The sequence below is a fragment of the Papilio polytes genome, unplaced genomic scaffold (assembly GCF_000836215.1).
Source record: "Papilio polytes unplaced genomic scaffold, Ppol_1.0 DF824135.1, whole genome shotgun sequence".
Classification (NCBI taxonomy): Eukaryota; Metazoa; Arthropoda; class Insecta; order Lepidoptera; family Papilionidae; genus Papilio; species Papilio polytes.
In genome coordinates, this window is record NW_013525069.1 from 1,129,934 (window position 1) to 1,153,034 (window position 23,101).

The 23,101-nt window shown below is 33.4% G+C and overlaps 1 protein-coding gene across 1 annotated transcript in view; it reads left to right on the top strand.

The window, feature by feature from the left end:
- The first annotated feature begins 6,471 nt into the window (after nucleotides 1-6,471).
- Nucleotides 6,472-23,101, top strand: part of LOC106099362 (Down syndrome cell adhesion molecule-like protein Dscam2) — a 72,741-nt gene continuing 56,111 nt past the window's right edge. The window contains exons 1-3 of the mRNA XM_013277887.1: nucleotides 6,472-6,570; nucleotides 10,010-10,128; nucleotides 16,228-16,399. Coding sequence (XP_013133341.1) covers nucleotides 10,083-10,128; nucleotides 16,228-16,399 — 218 coding nt within the window. The 5' untranslated portion in view covers nucleotides 6,472-6,570; nucleotides 10,010-10,082. The remainder of the gene's footprint in view (nucleotides 6,571-10,009; nucleotides 10,129-16,227; nucleotides 16,400-23,101) is intronic.

The following is a 23,101-nucleotide window of genomic DNA, read 5'->3' on the forward strand; positions in this document are numbered from 1 at the left end:
CGCCAGCGCCGGCACCACCCGCCACCCGCCAGGTGCACATTACTATAAATTATGACATTGCTAAAAGCGACACTATTTCTTTTTTGTCATAAATAAACCAACGCTTGACCTCGATTCCACCCACCTTAACTAAGGGAAGACATGGTCACGGATGTTACACGCTAGCTCACTAAGTACCGAATCACGCTGCTCTTGAAGGTGCCTTCAATCACGTTATAAATTTCTATGTTTCTTTTGATTGAAATAATATTCTTTTAAAATTAATTTCTGTGCGTTATAGTAAATGGAATGAAATCAATGCCATCTTACGGCAACTTTCGGATACATTGGACTAAAATAGCTCACAGTTGTTTTCAACCTTTAGTATAGATGGCGCTGGTAAAGTTTTAATTTTAGTAAATAAATTCACATAATTAAATTTGTTTTAACTGCAGATATCAACAACGACAGGAACAGGAGCGAAGAGATTTTACAATACACGTATGAAGTGTGACAATGAAGAGTGGGGGCGAGCTGGGAGAGAACAAAGGTCTATTCTATAGATATTACTTAGATTAGGTAATGCGGTACTGTACAATAAAATAAATGTTGTAAATAGTTTGATGCGATGGTTGTCATAAATCACATAAATTAATAAACAATGTTATGTCGCGATATTTGTATTTGTCTTAATCGGTTGTTGTTAATTACCTTTTATAATGTTATTTTTGTTACTAATGAAAACTGCAAAAGATTAATATTTTTATTTCACGAACTTCACCGACAAAGAAGTCGCAACACTCTGTTATGAAATTGAATATATTAAAATTAAGATTAGAGTAAAAGATCCCTAAATTACGAAAAGTAAGAAAATTTATATTTATATATTTTGTACTTGGTGTTAAACTTTTCGGCCTATTGGGGAAAACAAGATGAGGACAATAATTCATCCCATCAAACTAAATTATTATAAAAAAAATTATACGGATTATATCATTGTTAATGATTATTTTAGTTGTTATAAGTTTTAGTGATTTAAAATGTGTGCGAAAATGTTGACTTTTAAGAATGGATAACTAAATAGTTTTCTTTATTTTGTGTAAATACTTGTAGTTTTTAAGCTATAATTGTTGTGGTAAACGAAAAAACCCTGTTTCATTGTTGTGTTAGTAAACATTAGAATACTTCTTAAGACTTTAGATAATTCTCATAATACCAAACGTGAGGACTTGTATCAACGATATTTTCATCGTCACCCTGAATGTATTTAAAATGTTGTTTTATACAGGTCTATATTTTTATTGATGTATTATAATAAAATGTCAATACTTAACTAGGGCTGTCAACATTATTAGTGTTCGCTTTAGAACGACGACAACCGTTAACTGTTTAATACATACAATAAAATACACAATATACATAAATTTAAGCGCAATTTAACAAAATTATTTTTAGAGTTTTTCCTCTATGTTATAAATATTTTTATCCTCCAACAAGTAATACAGCGTCATGATTAATATGAAACTGTGACAGCCCTAGTAACATAGTTTTTACATGATTAACATCATATCTTTAATTAATGTAAAAAGTAGGTAATTCGTAGTATAATTAGGAAATAAAGTACAACTGAGAGATATGACGCGAGGCGGTTTTAGAAAAATGTTAATTCGAATTTACTCATGAACATTAATCCAGTGCTCTGCAGGCAGGCGGGGACGCTAGATAATCACATTGCAATAAAACTTATTAAACTCTACTATATGTGTGTCCAGAAATAAAGCTAGCTTTGTATATTTCTTATCTACAACTGCCTGTAAAAGTTTTCGATAAATTAGAAATTAATTTTTGATAACGACATGCAACGAATCTAAACTGCTTATTAAAACTTTGGACGCTTTTATAAATGTAAGTTTTTATTTACTTTTACAATATTTTTTACATACATAGGTATCCGGTTTAATCCCCTTTTTATATGTTAAAATAAATTTCATCTAAAGCATAATACTAGAATGATTTTTATAACAATTTTTATAAATTAATAGTTGTTACTTGCGTCAAACTAATCTGTCGAAACAAATCTTTTAGCTTTTACTCAACTCAAGTAATATGTATAAATGATGAACAATTTGTATGTACAAACTATCGTTATTATATTATCTACTGTGCTTGTAATTCTATTGACAATTTCTGAATAACTATCACTGCCCGATATGGCCAAACAATGTAAATATTTTACGAATAAAAGAGAAATAAAACTTACTGAAGACTTTGTTTTATTTGTTTATTTTATACCAATAGTAACCTACTGTAGTGTTTTATTGCGTTAACATTACATAAGGCTGGTCACAATTAAATCACTTTCCCAGGCGTTGTAATAGTAGTGTTGAATTACAAGTAGAGAGAGCCGCCACTGACAGGAATACTAGCAGCCCCACATTGTCCTATACAGCCCTCATACTTCAAGTGCTTTGAAATGTTCGAACTTAAGATGTATTATGGTGGCACTATATTATGTTATACGATTTTATATCTGTTAAAAACTTGAAAATATATTATTTTTTTAAATTTCGATTAATGAAAAATGCAAATAGTTCATGATGTTTGAAAAAATCATTTAATTAGATATTTTTGATTTTAAAGTTGGCGGAGCGCCAGCGCGGCGCTAAATGAGATATTAATTACTGAAACGTGATTGCACTTCTGTCCGCGAGCCTCCGCTGAAGAAGGCTCGTTAGCTGATTACGAACTGGGCGGAGCGACACAATCCTGAAAAAAGTCAAATGGTCTTGTTTTTAATTTAATTAAACTCCTTTCTGCAAGTTTTGAAGTTATTTTTCACTTTTTATCATATTTTTCCAATTTCACACAATTTTTGATTAATAAAAATATACAGTTTGCTAGCCTTTTGACAAGGATCAGGTTGTTAAATTTAATTATTTGACAATATTGTATATAATTATTTATTTAACACTAATAAGCCATTTCTACAAACTGTCAAATAACAACATTTGTAGCTCATGTCTATTAGAATCTATTAGTGGCTACCGTAAATTATATTGTGTAGCACACGTAGCACTAGTAGCTACGAAGTGTAGCAGATACTATACAAATGTAGCTACAAATATTAGTGTTAAAAAATACCTAAGATAGTTTTTTTGAAATAATTTATAACACAATTTATTAATCAAGAATATTCGAACATTTTTAATATTGAAATAAAGTTGCTTTCAATTTAGTCATTTGTACGCTTGCCTATGTTAGCAAGTAAAAACGTCAAATCCTGAAGATTACTTTTTTTTTTGGTAAAAGCGAGTTATTTGATCCCTATCCACTTCGGTAGCTATTGGGAAACAATCGATACCACGCACTTATGTGATAATTTAAGCGGATAATTCCTAACCGTCACTCCGCTTTGTCCTCACGTCAGAATAAACATCCGTCCCACCTTTTAGTCCCACTATCACTACTAAGGTGACAGGTGGAACTGTTATGAAATAAAATAAGTTCCAACCATCCCCTCGTCGCAAAAGGTTGGACGAATGAAACTTTTTATTCTCATCTGTTTCCACGTGGGAACAGTGTGGGGTGACAGTTGGGAATATTCCATTTAAGCTCTAAAATTTGCTTTGTCACCTTCAAAAATGTTATCAATCTACATTATTGAATGTTTTATTTAATAATACATATTTAGTGACTAAAAACCTTGGCTCGTGACAAAATCAAGAAGTTAATTAAATCATCCAATCCATATAAAACTCATTAGTAAAACAAGAAGTGATACTACCGCAAAATAACGTTGAAAGTTTATTCCCATGTTTATTAAAGAAATAACGAGTTTGCAGCTCGAATATTGCCGAAATAAAATCTTGGAATGGACGTTCAGAATGTAACTAATACAAAGCTTAAATGTAAAACTATATAAATGCTTCAATACAGACAAGAATAGATTTTAATTTTAAGTACACTTTTTATTAATGAACGCGATATTAACACATTAAAGAAGTATTTTTACTTATGTGTCAGACAAAATGTTTAAATCGTCTATTTAATGCTGACTTAATGTATGTTAGTTGAGCGCCAAGTAAGTGTTTCCTAGATGCCAAGGCTTGAATAACTGCGTTTTTGGCATCGTTAGCATTTAAGTAGAAAACATAAAAACATTAAATACATTTTTCTGAGCTCTTCAAGAGTTTGTTCAAAATTTGTAAATATTTAGTCCCATTCGAAAACTACTTTAACCAACTTTAAAATTCGAACAAAATAATCGAATCATATATGTAGTAAATTCACTCATTTGTACACTTAATTATATCCGGTCAATAAAAATAACAATAAGATACGTTGAATATTTCAAGTCCTTGCTTTCGAGCGTAGCATTCAATAACCCGCGGCTCCTAGCTCTGCGAGGAATACATCATTATAACTGCAATCAGCCGGAGCTGGCTGCGATCCATCCGCAAGCGACTTACTAATTACTGAGACGTGATTGCTCTTCAATTTTTTCCGCCAAATCAGGATGTTGCGGTTCGCAGCAGCAGGAGCCAATTAATAAACAACAAGTGTTGCAATTAAAATCACATTTTTAAATTGATTAAACAACTTATGTAGTAACTTATTTAACACTTAACCTTTGGCGAATTTCACGATATTTAGGTATGGCTAAATCATCAACTTAACACTGAATTTGTAATTCGTGGTGTGACGAAAACTAATACTGCTGTAGGAGTCAGCTACGACATCTTTCTAAACAATATATCAGAAATAGCGTATGAAAAAGTAAATCTTCACTGACTGAAAATTTTTACACGAGTGCATGATATGCAGTGCGTTTGCATTTTTAGCACGGAAACATTTCTAGATGGCTAAAAGCTTTTAACATTACAAGGTAAAAATACATACTAATATAGAACACTAGTCTCCGTTTTGGAACCTCCGTCGTACAACACCGCAGGCAAGCGGCAAATCTTTAAATAACCAAACTATTCCACCCCATTTTTTTCAAGGCAGAATAAATGCTAGCTAAAATAACTTGTCAAGACAACACTGCCCTTAGTTAAAATTAATAACATGTGCAAACATTATTGATTAGTGAATTTTAACGATCTGTCGCTGACCTTATAAACAATGTGGTTTAAATCAGTAAGGGGATCCCAATATTTGAAGATAATTGGTACATAGGATTGTTGGGGTTGAGTGACGTCACGGAACGTCGGCCGCAGCGCTGCGGTCGTCCAATTAGGAGTCACGCGGACCGCACGCCGCACGCCGCACGATATCTGATACTGATTGACTTTTAACATATCGTTTTACATTAATTAAAACTACAATACTTATTACAATATATATGCACTTTAATAATGCCAAAAGAAAGTTCAGTTATTTCTTAAACCCATTTATCCAAGCTTGCTATTCACAATAATTATAATCGAATCTGTTTTCTGGAAGACTAAATGTAAATGAAATATTTTTAATTGTGGTTGAAGCGAGGAAAGGAAATTGTCGTGTGAAGTGGGCACTACGAGCCCCACATTGCGCGGTCGTTATCATGGGGAAAGAAATCACGGTCGCATTTTCAAAAGATCTGCGCTGGTTCGCAAATCAACGACATATGTTAGCCCCTATTTTGATTCACTTCGCGCACTCTTGCATCCAAGAAGTGTCCTTTACCTTCCCCAAGTCTGAACTTCAAAAACGCGCCATACGTACCGACAATGTAACAATACACATCATAAAACTACATTGCTCCTTAACTTAATACGGATAAGTTATGAAATTGATCAGAATTCGCTTTAAGCGTGTTATAAGAGGGTTGTTTTCCCGCGCATGCGTCATATTCTAAGCGGCCATTTTCAGGATAACACACACATAGGAGGGACTTGTGGATACGAACACCAGTGTACCAACCGTGACGCGGGACGCCGGAGAAGTTGGAGGTGTGCGTGTGTAAGGCTTGTGTTGGTAGGATGCTGAGTTAAGCTCACTTCACACTAGCCGCGAAATCTGATCGGAATTTAAAATTAGATTAAATAATTGAGAAATATTCATACAACTTCACACATAAATTGTACCACTTAATCTTCTAGAAATTATTGAATTCCAGTAGTGTGTAATCTACCTCTTTGATCTCATACCAGTAGCATCAATTCTTAATGCTTATCTAGCATAAACTTGTATGAAGATGTTAAACATTTTTTAAGCAATTTATAATGTTATTGTCAACTTTGTATGTATGTATTTGGAATTATAGACGTACACTTTTACAAATAGAGCTTTATCTACAGAACATTTAAATCTGAGATGCCTATATAAATAAGATATGTCAAGTTGCATACACGTATACGCATACGTATAGTCCAAATTGACTAAGAATAGGGCATGTTACTGAAACATTACTTAATTTATTATTCTTAATATAGCATTGTGGCCGCGGCCCTATGCTGACCTGACCTGGCGGAGATCGGCACAGATTTAGTCAGGCTCGCGACACAACGGCCGGCGGTCGCCCGCACGCTCGCCGCGCCACACATCCATCCCTTTCCCGCAAACCGGTGCTACACACAGTGTGAAAGAAACGCAGTTGAAAAACGCTAGGTACGTAGTAATTAAGGGTCGGTCTGTAACTCGTAGGGTTAAAGTTCCTTGGAGTGGCCATTAATTAATATTCCGCTACGGTTACGTCGCACCACCTCGGGAGAAAGAAGCCACCGACATCTGAACGGAGATGACAAAGTGAGGTTGAACCTGCCATCGGTCAGCTGATATTAAATGAATGTTGATCCGCTCGTACGGCGAAACGATGACACAAATTTATTTTTGAAATTGTCGCTCGGTATTTTTAAACAATTATAAATTAACCACTTACTAATACTCTATAAATGCGAGAGTTTAGATGAATGTTTGTTACAGTTTGTAGCTTAAATTGCTGAACGGATCTAGATGAAATTTGGCATAGATGTCTGACAAGGACAGTCTGAAAGTATTACTTAGAACGACTACTAGATACTTACTTATGTTTTTATTTATTCCACGCGGACGGAGTAGCGGGCGAAAACTAGTTTTTTATAAATAGAGAAAGAAATTAAGCCAAGGATTAATAATGTGTCACTTTTTGTTTAATACTGAAGGATAGATTCTTTATTATCTTTCTTCTTACTATTTCCTTTATCTTAAGTTTTACTCTTATAAAATGCGATAGTTTGGATGAATTGTTATTGGGTGATAGTTTGTTACTACCTATTTTTAAAACGGCTCAAAGGTTCTGAACATATTCTGGGAGAGCACATTGGCTACTTGATTAAATATTTTTAATTCCGTGCGGACGGAGTCGGGGGTGACAGCTAGTGTTATATACTATTTTACTTATAATCAATAACAACAATTTGCTTGACAGATGTCATCACACGCTTGAAAGGTTCTACGATTAGTAGAGGTGTTATTTAAGGAGTTAAGTTCTAACTCCATGTCCTCTCTCTGCATTCTACTTTGAGTTAAGTAATGTAACTTATATCCGACTTACGACCTTATTACCTATTTCATATGCCTAAAAAACTATATAAATATTGAGCTCACATAGTAAAATAAGAATTAGTTAACTGTTTTTAACATGTAAATCTGAGTACAGATAGATACTTGAATACTAAAAGTTGCAAATAAAGTTTTTATTTAAAATTTATAAATTATCTGTATTGTATACACTTACATTTGTAGTTCTGTGAATGAGGCGCGAGTGGCTCTTTATCGCGTCTCGTTACACCGCTGCATAATTGATTCAAAAAGCTTGCGTAATGATGTATTTTCATAACTAGCTGCAATCGAATATCACTCTTAGCACAAAGGGATAAAGTTAAAAATTTCTAGATAGAATTGTCAATGAAATGATAAAGTTTTCAGACAGACTAGACCTTTAAGAGGCAGGGTGTATTGTGGTAATTTTGTCGCGGAGTTGAAACATTGAGTAGGGATGGCATCCGTTCCAGCTCTTTGAAGTGATTCTTGCAGCGGAGCGGCTAATGAAATATGCTATTTCACTGAATTAAACTTTTAAATCGTATCTCGAAATAAAGATAATTTAAACAAAGATCAATCTAAAATTAAGTCCTGTACAAAAACAAGTATCTATTACATTTGGCTTTAGCAAAAGCTTTTAGACTTGTTTTGTAAACAACGTAAATGTAGATTCTATTCAATTATGTCACCTTTTGCTTTAACGTTGTAAACAGAAGCAATTCTAAAGTAAATAACAGAAAAAAGCTTTCAATTTTCTCCGTCTTCGGATTATTTTCCTTTCGTTACGAACTTTAGAGATAAATGGAAGCTGTATTTCCTGTTTATCAAGGGCAGGCTATTTTATGACTTCCTCGAAACTATACTGTCACATCTAAATTATAATATTCCAGTGCGCCATCTGTCTAAGAAGTTTCTATAGTTTTAGGTTAAATGCCATTTGCTAAAAAGAAGAAATCAAATTTTAAAGTGAGAAATGTCAAACTTTTTTCATTGTCTTTTTTCTGTAAATATTATGCAATACATGTTTCTTTGCTCGATTTAAAAGTGATTTTTTTATTTAAAACCTAAACACCATCTTTGTGATTTAATTATTATTTAAAAAGGATTAAGTAGCTTTAAGTTAGTAAAAAGGATTATAAAGTTATATAAAGAGTTGAATGGAGTGCTTAGTGTTGAATGAACGATCTTGCTTCAACAATGGTCTTTGGTCTCGGGAGTCAGGAGTTGCGGACTGACTAATTAGCGCGAGGAATATTCTATTGGGTCGCCGGGATTTGTGGCTGTGTCGGGGATAGAGACAAGCGTCACCTCGCAATATCTATTATTTTTACTTATACTATAACTTCCATGCACTTTATAATAAGAATAATGTACTCTATTAGTTTATTTGCAGCTCTATCTACCAGTATCTGATTTCTACTAGACACGATGCCTAGGGTGTTTATTCTTCAGATTTGAGTTGCAATTATGGCTTTAATCTGCTTTACTGTATAGTGACACTTTCTAGAATATTAGCTTAAGTTAAATTAATAACACAGATATACTTGTACAAAGTTTAAAGTTGGAAATGTTAAATTAATTAGAACAAGATTTACTTAAGTCGGGAAAAGGAAATTAAAAATACAAGCTTTCACATTTCGCGGCGTAATCTCTGCACAGCCAGCTTCAGCTGCTGACACTCGGTTACCTCATCTTTTAATTAGTTTCATCTCACTAATTAATAAATTAGCTGTTTTTTAAGAATCTGTTCCATGGCAATGTGTAATTACATTTTCTATAAGTATGACATGGAAAAAAATAATATTTCGTATAATTTAATTTATGAAAAATAATTTTAGAAATCATTGTATGTGTGTCTGCAAGGTCGTATTTGATTTGTATAATCTTTGAAACGATTTCTAAGGGTACTTAGATGAGGAGGTAGTTCGTGTGTTTCTGTGCTGACAAAGTCGCAGGCGAACGCTAGTTGTACAATAAATTTCCAAATTGAAGCATTAAGTCTTTGCTAATTTACGAGTTTCGTAATCTTAAGATGAACCTCTTTGAATACCAGAAAAGTAGGTCAAGACGATACCGCAACTTTATTCGACGAAAAGCAATTAAAATCGGTCCTAAGATGTGAATCTGGCAGAACATAAAACTGTGAGAGGAGTGTCCCGGCCGGCGCCGCGCTGATAAATGGCACCCCAACTCGCCGCGGATAAGGGCGCGCTTTAATATTACTTCTAGCTTCTTTTACGACTTGGGAATTTATATGACGACTGTGTGGCCCGAGTGTCGCCGTGTAAAGCGAATGCAAATAACAGGGTGTGGACCGTCTTTTAGCGATTTGGCTAGCGTAACACTTCTTGTTTTTAATGGCGAAAATTTTGGCCAGCTTTATTACTAAAATAATTTATTGAAACATTCAAATGTATGATAAACTTTTCGTCGCGCCTCCATGGCCAAGTAACTTATATTGCACATACATTTTAGGTTCTATTTTATGTAGAGACTTTTTTTTAATTCATATCTTTGTTCCCAGTTAACAAAACAAGTGTGATGTCATGCGGGAATCGTATGGGATGTGATCGTGCGAGCGTTGCGCTGTAGACAACATGACCTCCTGGCTCGGGACCGCCCTCCTCCTCCTCTTTGCTATGGGTAAGTTTCAATTAAAAACAACCACACCTGCATATACCTTCTGGTAGCAATATGAAATCTGAAGGATGAAGAATACAGCTTCAAGCACAGTAATCTTCAAGGGTAGCGGCCACTTCGAACAATCGTGCTGCCACCAGCATTTTAGCAGTGACAAAACTAGTACCTCAATCCTAAATCAAACCTGGCTGGTGATTCCACGTATTGTAGTTTAATTGTACTGTCTTCTATCTTATTCCCCAATACCACTGCAGCGCTCCTACATAAATAAGATAGCGGTGAGACGTCAGCGTCTAACTTATTGCCTTTTCGATGTTATTTATTTGGTGAACATAATTTATCTTCGCCGTTATTAAAAAAGTTCAAGTCGAACCGGGGATAAATCAACAGTTAAAATCTCATTTTAACTGTTGATTGTATTACCGAGTGTTAAATTATAGTACGTTATGTTTGAATTAACGAAAATATAGAAATATACTAAGTACATACATATATTTATATCGATCGTGAATCTCTTTATGATTGGTAGCAAATAGATGGATGGATGTTTGTTAGAATTTATCTCCAGAACAGCTAAATGGAACTTCATGCAATTTGGTACAGGTGTATAGCTTAGTCTGGAAGAACACAAAGTGTACTTATTAAGTTTTTTTTTTATAATTCCCTGCAACAAATATCCTTCGTAACATATCAGTTGTATTGACTCGGTTATCTTTTGCTTTTAGATTTTTGTTGATAGTTTGGTCAGAGATGAGGGAACATGATCGCAGCGATCCCTACACACGTGTTCCAATATAAAGGTTGTTAATTTACGAGCAACTTTTTGATAGAACAAAACAAATAAATAACATTTCGCGTGTCACATTTACGGAATCGGATTTGTTTGTTTACGATGTCCTACAATTCAGCGGGGACGTGGCGAATATTTATTGTAGCGAATATTTTTGCGTCGCCCGCACCCCCGCACCCCGCACCCCGCTCTCCGCACCCCGTACCCTGCTACCCCGCTACTCCAGTCAATTAAAATGTAAATTGACCTACATGCTCTTGATTCTATACAAATGCTTCAATACCTTTTTATTTAATTTTATGAAGAAAAATTAAATACAATATTCGCACAGTCTGCTTACTTTCTGACAATTTTATGTATATTCGAACCTTTATTATCTGAATAGCTTACTTTAGTTTGTTGATAACATACAAGGAGTTAAGTCTTTTATGGATAAATAATAACTTTTGATATTTGAGATACTTTCTTACTCACATGGCTTTATGCCGATACTACCTAGTTACCAACAAAGACTTGCGTATGTCAACTATTTCATATATTGTAGCAAATCATTTAATTATTTTGTTGCAGTTAAGCTTTTGCACAAAACATGATTAATATCTACTTCTTTTCCTCAAAACTTTTCTCTTTTTTATAAACCTTAAGTACCCATTTACAAAAATGTCTAAATTAATTCGTCGGTAAAGATCAAAGGTTTGTGAAAAACCTCAAAGACGGCGTCTCTAAAATCTCTATTCAATTTCGTGTCAAAACACGAGCGTACGCTTGATCCAGCTTTTCTGAATATTTCCTACTGAAGAATAATAACCAAAGCCCGGATTTAACACTTTTCCTATTTCATCTTGTTTATTTTCGCTTAGGTGTTTGAACGAAGTGCGTAGGAAGGCAGAGAAAATTGTTCACCTTACTTTCGAAGTATCAGAGTGTCATATCTTAATGTTTCTTACTTTTTTACGGGTGTGACATCTAATTAAATAATTTTATTTTTATAAATGTAACAATAACAAAAAATTTGTAATTTTGTATGTAAATATAAATTGAAAAACTACGCTATTGATTTTAAAAATCTTTTTCCATTAGAAAGTTGCACTATCTCTAATTGACATAGACTATATTTATTACTAGATTTTTTGTTTATTCCGGCATGATGAAGTCTCAAATGTTTGTATGCTTTTTAAGCAGTGAGAGCTTGTGTATATTTTAATTTTGCAAATAAAGTGAACATGTGTTTAAATTAAAAAAATATATCAGAGGAAAAGCCACACCAGTTTTTTATTGGATCCTCTGGCAATTAAAATGCAAATTGTAGTTATCCGAGGCGCGGACATGTCGAGTATCCCGTACGTGTCATTTTATACTGGTACATGCAAACAATTTGTATTCGAAGTTAACATATTTAAATAATTGAAGTCATGGGAGTCTTTTCACGAACCATAAAATTATAGGATACAAAAGTTCTGTTACAATTACTGCTTTAAAGACTTGATTAGCTTGTTGTTGATGTTCCGAGTGACGTAATTAACCCATTGATATGTACTCGACTATTTGCATTTTAATTGAAACGATATTTCGTTAAAACCCCAACAGCTCTTTTGATGTGAAAATATTTGGACAACTTGTTTATTAAAAAAATATTCAGTACTGGTTATCTGATGTTTATACTGAAATACACGGCTGAGATAATCTAGAGTCAAGTATTTACTTTAATATTATGTAAATGAATATTAGTTCTGCTGTTTTATTACTTTTCGTAGTTAATTAGATTTTAGTTTAACACAAAGTACGTCTTTATTAAAACATACCGAGACCATTAATATCCATTTTATTAACCAAAATACTTCTACAAAGTTGCCATCCGCGCTTCTTGTTTATATGCAAATAACACCGCGTCGCCGTCGTGTCTGTTCCCGGCGCGCTCTACAAGAGAATGTCGAAAAAATAATAAAGCCATTCTTTTGTTTTTTATGAAGTCAACTAGATACGGTTAAGAATGAAATTAAGATAAACACGAAAGGTTTTATCCCACTTTAGATTACATATCTGTTGAAAATACGTGTGAATGTAGAAGATATTTCGATCAAATACAATAAACAGTATAGATAATATCAAATAGAAACCAAAATGTCAGTTTTAATGAATGTAATCGGTTTTATTTTGTTTGGCTGACATTTAGGCGAAGCGGCGCTAACGAGGCCGGCCGATGTGTTGCGGCTTCAGCCGCTAATGAAGCATTAACATTGCCTTTATCAAGTCACGGATACTTTGATGAGTCGTATTTGAATTATATTCGTATTTGAATGTATTATTTTTCTAACTTTATTTATGATTATTCCAAATTTAACATCGTAGACATTTGTGACCCTTAAGCAGGTTGTAACCAAATTGCTTTTCCATATTTTAGTTCTGCTAATTTGAATAATAACAAACCAACGAATAAAGTCAGGTTGCAAGTTACAGCAGTCAAAAAATTATATCTTAATTCAATATTTTCATGAAGGTCTTTTATACGAAAATTGCCTATCTAAATATTTTTAGTCTTTATATTTCATTTTGTAAAGTGGACATAGAAGCATTCTTTTGATTTTATGTTATCCAAATTTTTATGATTTTAACCGCGGCTGCCGGCGCGGTGTCGGCGGCGGCAGAGCGGTATTTTCGTTCTTATTGCGGACAGTCGGACCCCGGACTGCGGGACAATGGATGCGAAAACCGAGGAAACATTAATGTGCATTAGCTGGGGATCGTACATTTTGGATAAATCTAAGAATGTTAGTCAAAAGTTAAAAATATATGCGATACGTATACAATTTTAGTTTAAGGCACTTTTGAAGTGTAATAAAAGTACATGTACTTGTTGCGTTTTATTTATCTTGAATTCTGTTTAAAAGCAACATAATTAAACAAATAACTGCCTAAAACTATCAAATTTCTAAATGGACCTCGTCTTGGTGAACATAAGAGATTTGGTTGCATTTATAATGATGACGTCATTAGTCCGTCCGACAGCCGATACAGTCAGTGTCCGATATCAAGTAAAATTAATTGCCGACGTTCTAGTTCAGTGGTCATTCATTTGTGGTAAATTGACCATTAGCTAACACACGACCTCGACGTCGCGCTGTGTTATTATGTTAATGATATATTACGCATATTATGTACATTCATTCCACACAATATATTATAATATAATGGACAATATTAATTGATTTATGAAAAAGAAGAATTCAACGATAGAAATAAAATCCGCATCGAGTCAAGAGTCAACATATTAAACAAATATATTATTTGTTTACACTGAAATCTTACTAATTTTCACTCGCCATGGTAACTTGATGTTTAAAGAGAAGAGGAATAGAGGGCAATCTTGGTACGAGCTTAAAGTAACTTTGAATTATTGCAGTAGCCAAGAGTACTTTATCTAATATTTTTTCACTCATTTTTTCCGGAACTAGTGATTCAATAAAATGTTTACAGATGAAAAATGTTTTCCTATATGGTTTGTAATCATTTCAAATAAACTAAAAGTTACTGTTATATTCATAGTGTTCGAATTTATTTACGCAAAATTATAATATCTAGAATTTTCCTAAATTATTGATTTTTCTATAACGTTGTTATTGATATTCAGTCATATTGAACGTTTGGCAGCAGTCGATCGCAGTTGTAATTCAATATGTGCATACATTACCGCGACTGTCTCTGCAACGCTAACCGCATTAAATCACTTTGCTCCCTTCTGTTTGGTAAATCTGCTCGCTTTACACACTATAAATTAGTTGCAGTACAAAGCAAATATCTTATTTATTTAACAACAATATAATAGTTACATTTTATAGTAAAAAATATAACGAAATTGAGCGAATCATCAATGACTTTTTCATTTTTTTAATTATCATGTTACGAAATTTTATATCTCGAAAATCACACAACAATTACACATTTCTATAAATCGTGTCCTGTCATATTCAAATATCCTTTATTGTTTACATTAAACCGTTTTTCATTTTGTATGTTTGTTTCTGAATTCCATTTTACATTTATCGCGCATGCAAATGTTCTTTTGTTTTGTAACCATTTTTATTTATGTTTTATTAGTTCCCGTTGCAAATGAACTGCTTTGTTCTTTTGTGACTTATTCAATGTTACCGAATATTAAATTTTCACTTTTAAATCGAGTTTCCATAGAGATTTTACCTTTCTTAAAATAAGCCAAATTCAGATAACTATTAATTTAAACGATTCTTCAGACATCATAGTACCTACTTATTATACCTGTATATACAACATTTGTGTATTTCCTTTGGGACGCGAGAGACTATAACATAGACCCAGAAGGGTCATTAACAATTAAGTTTTCGGAGTTTTAAATAAAAAAATATAATTGTCATAAGTCGCTAAAATTCTACTGATCCATGTGTGTGGTAAAAAAAACACGCGACGCAGAGAGACACATAGAATACGTCCTCAAAGAGTATGAAGATTTGTGCTGTGAATTTTCTACGAGGCTTAAATATTAAGTATGATTTGTTTATTGGAAAGCATAATAAAATTAGGAACTCCGTGTTTTAAGAATGTCTTGTATTACTTGATTACATACTTATGAAACTGTTTCATGTTAAAATTGTACATTGCTCACAAAATAAAAACAAGCGTCCGTTATCTCGTTGTAATTTACGAGGCGCCCCCGCTCGGGTAAATTGTAAAAAGTTGTGTACTTCTTTGTTTGAAAGTGTTTTAAGGTGCTTTTAACTTTGTGCAAAGAAAATTAAAGGTACAATGTATATTTAAGCAGTAACTTGCGGACTTATGTTCCGAGAAGAGGTTTCTTTGTAATAAAAAAAATAGAAACATCAAACTCTAAAAACAATAGATATTTAATCTTAGATCGTAGTCTTGTAATAAAATCAATGATTCATTCTAATTACAATATCCACATCGAGCAGAGTAATTTTCGTTCCTATAACACCAGCAAGTAAATTGTATTTACTGATATAAAGTTATAATTCGTACAGGAATGTGACTTGGTGTCTGTTGTACGCTGCATTAATGTCCACAACATTGTAACAAAATCTGATTAAAACAACAAAGTTTCTGACAACCTACGTCTGGCTAAAATGAGTCTTATGAGAAGCAACCTTCAAATTCTTAACACTTAGTGCAATTGTGATAAACTTTTCAATCTCTATTTTTTTTGCATCTCTTGCAAGAAAAACACAAATGTCTTTAAAGCTAAATAGAAATCTACTTATTTCAACTTTTTTGAAGCGATGCCCACTTTGTAAAAAGCTTACCAAGTTGTGACACGTCTGCAGGTGGTGAGGGCCAGGAGCACGGGCCGGTGTTCCTGTTGGAGCCGCCAGCGCGCCTCGCTTTCTCCAACAGTACGGGCGCGCGCGTGTCGTGTGCGGCGCACGGCTCACCCAGTCCCGCCATCACCTGGCAGCTGCCCGATGGAACGCCGGTGGATGACGTGCCTGGACTCAGGTCAGTACTCGCTTCAACTGTCCAACATATTAATTTGAAATCATTGTCTGTAAGAAGGCGATAGAAGACTCTTTATTCTGGTAATTGTTGTGAAAAATGGTGATGGTGGTTTGCAATAAGATCATCGTCATTTTCACTTAAAAGTTGTAGTGAAGTTTAACTTTTAAATAAAATATTTATACCTCGATGTTGCCATCAAGTATAGTGGAGTTCATACAGTGAGTGGCACTTGCCCCGCTCTCAGCACATCAGGAGGTCACCGCAGTTTATGTATTAAACTGTTATACATATATGTCAAGATAAAATAATGTAATTCGCTAGAGAGTACCCTTTTTATAAACTTTACTTCCCATTAACAAAGAAAAGTGGTATGAGAATTACTTTGTTTTGAAAATCTACATATTCAGTCCTTTCCAGGAGTAGTTTGAACTTTTACTTGGAATTCCTTAAAAAAAGTAAAATGGAATTTGATCCAAAGAGAAGCCAGTTACGATATCGGATCACAGCGGCGACTTTTGTTTTCCTTTTATTCAAATTCATATATTTTTCGGCATCGCGCGCAGAGGTTTTTATTATCAGACTTATTTATAAGGCATCAGGTGCGCTGTCGAAAACATTCTTTGTTACTGAGGGATTTTTGGATACGTGTTTATGAAAATGCGATGTAATGACAGCCAGGAGGTTATTATTCATGGGTCTACGTCGTCGTCGCTCACCGCACTTTACTTCTCGTTTAATAATATGGAAATAGACGGTCTGTCTTGTAAATCATTTTTTTTGTTTCCTTTTTTTGTTTTGCCAATGTCTTATGCTGTGACGAGTTAAGTGAATTGCAATGTTGTGTTAATTACCTATCACTGGTTTTATGACTGAAAGTTAAATAATCTTTTAGTACAGAAAAAAGATGCAAAACGCATAAAACTCAAAAGACACAGAGTTGTGAAATGTTTACATATTGAGTTCACAAAGTCATCCAACCTAGCTATATCGAAGCTAGATTCAAAAACATATATTGAAATGAATGCAAGTTGTATCTTCGAAGTCTTACATTAAAACAGATTCGAGCGCTGCGGGAAAGTCCGCGGAGTTCAATCTGAATTCGATCATTACAGGGACTGCTTCGTGGTCTGTCCTGAGATCACATGAAATATGTATTACTGTTTAGTTCCTTCCTACAAAGGTGATTTCTGCACAAAGGTGACAACTGTTCGACAGCAGTAATATTATTCAGATTGCAATCACGACAAAGTTTCTTGTATTACAATAGAATAGTGAAATATACTCCATTCATCACGTTAACAAAAGGTAGACTATTTTGTGATATGTTTAAAGATTTCAGATTTCATACGACTTAATATAATAACGATATTATTCACGTTTGAACTAGGTAGTAATAAATAAAGGGTGTAAGTATTTTGGATTTCATTTTGTTGAATATTAAAGGAGGCGGTTGTTGAGTGTGTCGTTTAACATTTAACCGCGAGCAGTTTATGGGCCGCAAGGCTACAGCGGCTTAGTACAGCGCTCGGGGCAACGCTTATTGTGTACTCGGGTTATTTATTGCTCAATAGGCAGACTCAGCAGATAACTTGCACTATTTCAATATAACCGCCTTCTTTCAAGTTGGGAGAAATTATTACAAGAGCATTTTCAAAACGTGGAATTATTATGTATTTTTTTTTAGTTTAATGGTTTCTTTGTACTTTCTGTTAAGTATTTAGACTCTTTCCTTATTTCTAAATACTCCCAGATATTATAGTAACAATTTTATATTGTTGTCATTTACTTGAGACTGGTTCGTTAGACAAGTTCCCCCTGAGTAATAAAGCTCGAGTCATATACGAGTGTTGTTCCAGTGTCATTTGCACTCTACCTTCTGAGTTGACCGCTCACAAAACAAACAGGGATTTGTATTAAATATTCAAAGTTCCATTTGTGTTTGCATAAAGCATTTCATTTCCTGGAAGAGAGCGCGAGCTGCTCGGAAGGGAGTCGAGCAGCTGCGCCGCACCCGAGTTTGCCCGACTGTGACAAAACAACACTCAAAACTGCATCGGCTACACTCGTGAGACTGCGAACACCCTAACTTGTTTTTTTGTACTTTTTTGTAACTCCTAAGACTGCCGAACTTAAGTAAGAAGTTATTTTATTTTGGTCCTCAGTCTAAGTATAAGGGTTACGTGAATCGTTTGATTAAAATTAATTTATTGTAAGTTTAAGTATATTTTCTATTAATTTAACATTCTCTCAAACATATTATGTTCTTTTTCTAACTTATTTTTCTACAATGTTGCTTTCAACATAAAAACGGACGTACACAACACACTTCAGCAGCGCACACGTTCGCAAACTCTGGTAAAGTTAGATTGCCTCAGACGTGCATACTTTGTCCAATTTAATAAACATGTATCTGTGTGATGCTCTTCTCAAGTTTTGTTCGAGTTGTGCGAACAATATTAACTGAATATTTCAATTTTAATGTATAGGACTTAGTTCTTTTTTAATCGACCATGTAAAAAATACATAAACGAAGTCTTAAAGCTGAACTAGCGGCTTTATTGTTATTAATTCACTGTAGTAGTGCGTATGAAAGTTAAGTGCCGTTGATTTTCTATCGTCGGTTACGCAAACGTGGTCGTTACGTGCCCGGCGCGTTGGCTCCCCGCCAGCCTGCCAGCCCGGCAATAACAAAGGCAAAGAGCACGCATTTGGCGCGCGCCCTAACATCACCCGTTTTATTAAAACGCCCCGCAATTTCGTCGCCACCGTTTGATATCGTCAATTTAGTGAATTGTTATCGACGTTGAAGTCGGACTTGGAATGACATAAATAATATGTAATGGTGTTTACCTTCATATTTCATTTGTACTTTTCCTAAAGAATAATTATGTTAATTTGTCTGAAATACTTTTTTTCTAATACTATCTTGAAAACTATAATACAAAATTATAAAAATTAAATCTTGTAACCTTATGAAAACACCAAAATAAATGGACTTTGTTACAAAGTAGTTTGCAGTCGAGATGGCAAAACTTTTGACAATATCGGCTCCCTCTCGACTTGACAACTTAAATTCGTTTGCATTTAACTCAAGTTTTGCAAAACAACACTTTGTAGTGCACTGCACTGCCGCTGGGAGATGTATTTTTTGCACCTAAAATGGGTTCTTTAAAGGAATTCCAAACTAAGTTTTATTATCAAATACCCTCCAACAAACATTTTATACGCTCATTTGATTTTACCTTTTCGTAATCTTTTTAGTTCCTTTAGTTTTTAATTACAGATAAACGCTTTAGCCTCTAGTCCACTTTGAAATTTAATATTTCATCATAAAATTGTTTACTTTGACTTTTTAATAGGAAAGAATAATGGATAGCGAGTTTTATTTTTTAAAAATAAGTAGAACAATTTTTTCTACTGTGTTATTATACTTTTTTAAAATAAGTTAGGTATAAATTATTTAAACTTTCGTGATACATTTTATAACAAATTATTTTACTTACGTCTATTTTTTCGGTGGCGGCACCGACCAGTCTTAGACCCTTCTGGGGTCCTTCTAGGTATATTTAGTAAGATCAGAGTCTTTTTATTTGTGTTGATTTTTTTTATTTACATTTTTTCTTAGATTTAGATTTATATCAAGTTTTCTAATTGTGACCGAGTGTAATATTAAGTACGTTCTTTTTTCCTTCTTCTCTTTTGTGTAACTCCCTGTTCTGTTTTAGGGTTCTTTGAAAACCGGCGCTTAGCTGTACACCGCAGCACATGCCGAATGAATTCCTTTTCTTTTTTGATTTCTTTCTTTCTTATTAGAAATAAAACTATAGATAAAAGAATTATAGTCCTCAAATACATTTTATATAAGTACTGTAAAGAAGAAAATACCTTTTCAGCTGCAATTATTAAATTAATTTCCATGAAAATAATTTAAACCACATTTACATGGAGTGTGTATGTAGCTGCGAGAACAAACGGTACATAAATTAATTAACACCCAACTGCCCTCTGCAATTTGCCACGAATATAAAATGTAAGAGAAAAAGGAAACATTTCAAACACGGTATATAATTATTTAAGGTCCTAATTTAATTAATTGACACAATTATTGTAGACTATATTTAATTTTTGTACCTTCTTTTGTTCGATATTTTTAGTCAGCAATCTAAGATTTTATTTTGTTGTCTAATTAAAAAAAATAAAAACACACTATGGTCAGGACAAATGATTTTCATTTTTAGATGAAATTAATAATCCCTTGACAAAACATTTGCACGTTACCTTGCTAAATTAATAACGTGTAATAGGATTTTCTTGGGTCGGCACAAAATTAAAACCGTATAATGTAATTAAACGACGTTCTTACAACATAAAATGTAACAAAAATGTACATTTAAATTTTCTCTCAATTGGCGTATGTAAAAAGAAAATGTTACTATTAACAAAAATATGGGCAAGAACATACATAATTATACTTATTAAAATCAAATTAATCGGATAACTATCAAAGGTCAACAAACGACGTCGTGGTCGGCCACTGCCCACCACATTCTAAATTTATTTTAACGGTATCGATTGTATCTAGAAATACGCCATCGTGTTATCTGTAAGTTTCCAAACAGATTGAAAATGAATCTAAAATGACCTTTTTCTCTAAATATATGGTTATTCACATAAAAACTAGGGAAGGCAATATACACAGTTTTTAACTCTACGCGAAAGATTCTTGGGCAACGGTTAAACATTTCATAAACTCTTATATTTCATTACACATTTTACTTTTAATTGATACTGAAAAAACTAAGCTAAGTAAGTGAATAGTGGATCTTATTATCAGAATGATCGCTTTGTGTACGGCACTTCACACAAGTTGTAAATAAGACGTCGAAAACACATTAATCGTTTACATAAACTCTGGCGATGTAAAATGTTATCTTAACCACTATAAAGATGTATAAACTATCGAACTTGACTTATCAAACAGTTAACAGTGGTTTTATACACAGATCTACAGAAAAATATTATTTTATCTTTTGTTTATGATTTGTAGTACATGTAAGCCTATAATTTCATCCTCCTTCTAAAAAACAGTAAACCTAATTTGTTGGGGACTTTGTCACTAATTTGTTGGCGACATGTCAGACCCGTGTTTGTTTCGAACTTTCCAGAAGATGGATAAGCCGCCGCAAACAAGACAAGTATGTCCACAATATGATATGTGATCTTTGACAACTTTGGGATTTTTACAAAATGTTTCTGTATAACAATTATCGCTTCAATGGTGTTAATATCGGCGTTGCAATATGAATAAAACTTGCCCGTAGCAAGTTAGCATTTAATAGTTTAGTGAATGTTACACTAATCCAATTAAACAGAACAAACTCGGCATCCGGCGCACAACGTGCTCGCTGCCGAGCACCCAACTTAGATTACTTAAGATTTGAGCTTCTACTGGACAACTTAACAACAACCTCTCGCAACTTTTAACTTAAATATTATCTTCTGCAAAATTGTTCAAGTTAATAAAGTCATTGTAGTTATAATTAATTTTCTAGAAACTTACATTACTATGCAAAGAAGGAATCTTTTTTTTTATTAAATTATCCTTTGCTACTACATAGTTATTATTGTTTACTATTATGACTTAATGTTAAGTGTCGAAGAAGTTTCTATAGTTTTAGGTTAAATGCCATTTGCGAAAAGAAAGAAATAAAATTTTAAAGTAAGAAATGTCAAACTTTTTTCATTGTCTTTTTTTCTGTAAATATTACGCAATACATGTTTCTTTACTCGATTAAGTGATTTTTATATTTGAAACCTAAACATTAAGTTACACTGCTTTTCTTTTGATGAGTCAATATGAGGATTTACATGAAGATTATAACAGCAACTTATTTTAAATGTAATTTGCATAACAAAGTATTATAATAATAGAATATAACTTGATACTTTTGAAAGCTACCACTTGTAGTGGCGGAAGGCGGACACGTAATCGATATAAATGATGAGCTCTTTTCAATTCTCGATTGGTTCGGTCTAGTTTTATATCGATTCGGTTTCGACTGAACCTCATCCAATTAAAAAAGCAATATGTTAAAAACCAATTATTTCAATACATATAAAACATGAAAACTATATTTTTTGCATGATATAAAGCTCTCAAAAAATGTAAAATTCAGAATTAACATTTTTTAATCTAACTTTATTTTTGTTAAAAGTGATAAAATACTTATCACTTGAATTCAAGTTTGTGACCAATGCTAAGTTATAATCTCAGTTAAAGTTTTCAGATGAAATCTAGAATGTAACTAAGCATTTCTAAATTCTCGGATATTAGAGGAAAAGACCGAATTAGTACTCGACAAAGTTGTTGACGTCAGTCGATTTATAACTTTAAACTATGTGAAATTAAACGCAGTTCTAAATTGCGAGGGAAGTGTGGGGGGAGAGGTAAAGTTGCTGTGTTCAGGGTACGAATAATTGTCTAAGATGCGTTCAAGCTCAATTATCTCCGATGAAAACTTAACCACTTACGTCCCTCGATTTCATTTAGTTTCTTTTGAAATAGTTATTATAAACGTTCTAAAAATATCACATAACAGGCACTATATGAAAACAAGAATGAGGTCCATAAATATGTCGGCAAAAAATGAACCGGAAAAATTTTGTTGTAATTTTTTAGAGGCACTCAGCCTCAACCCCCCC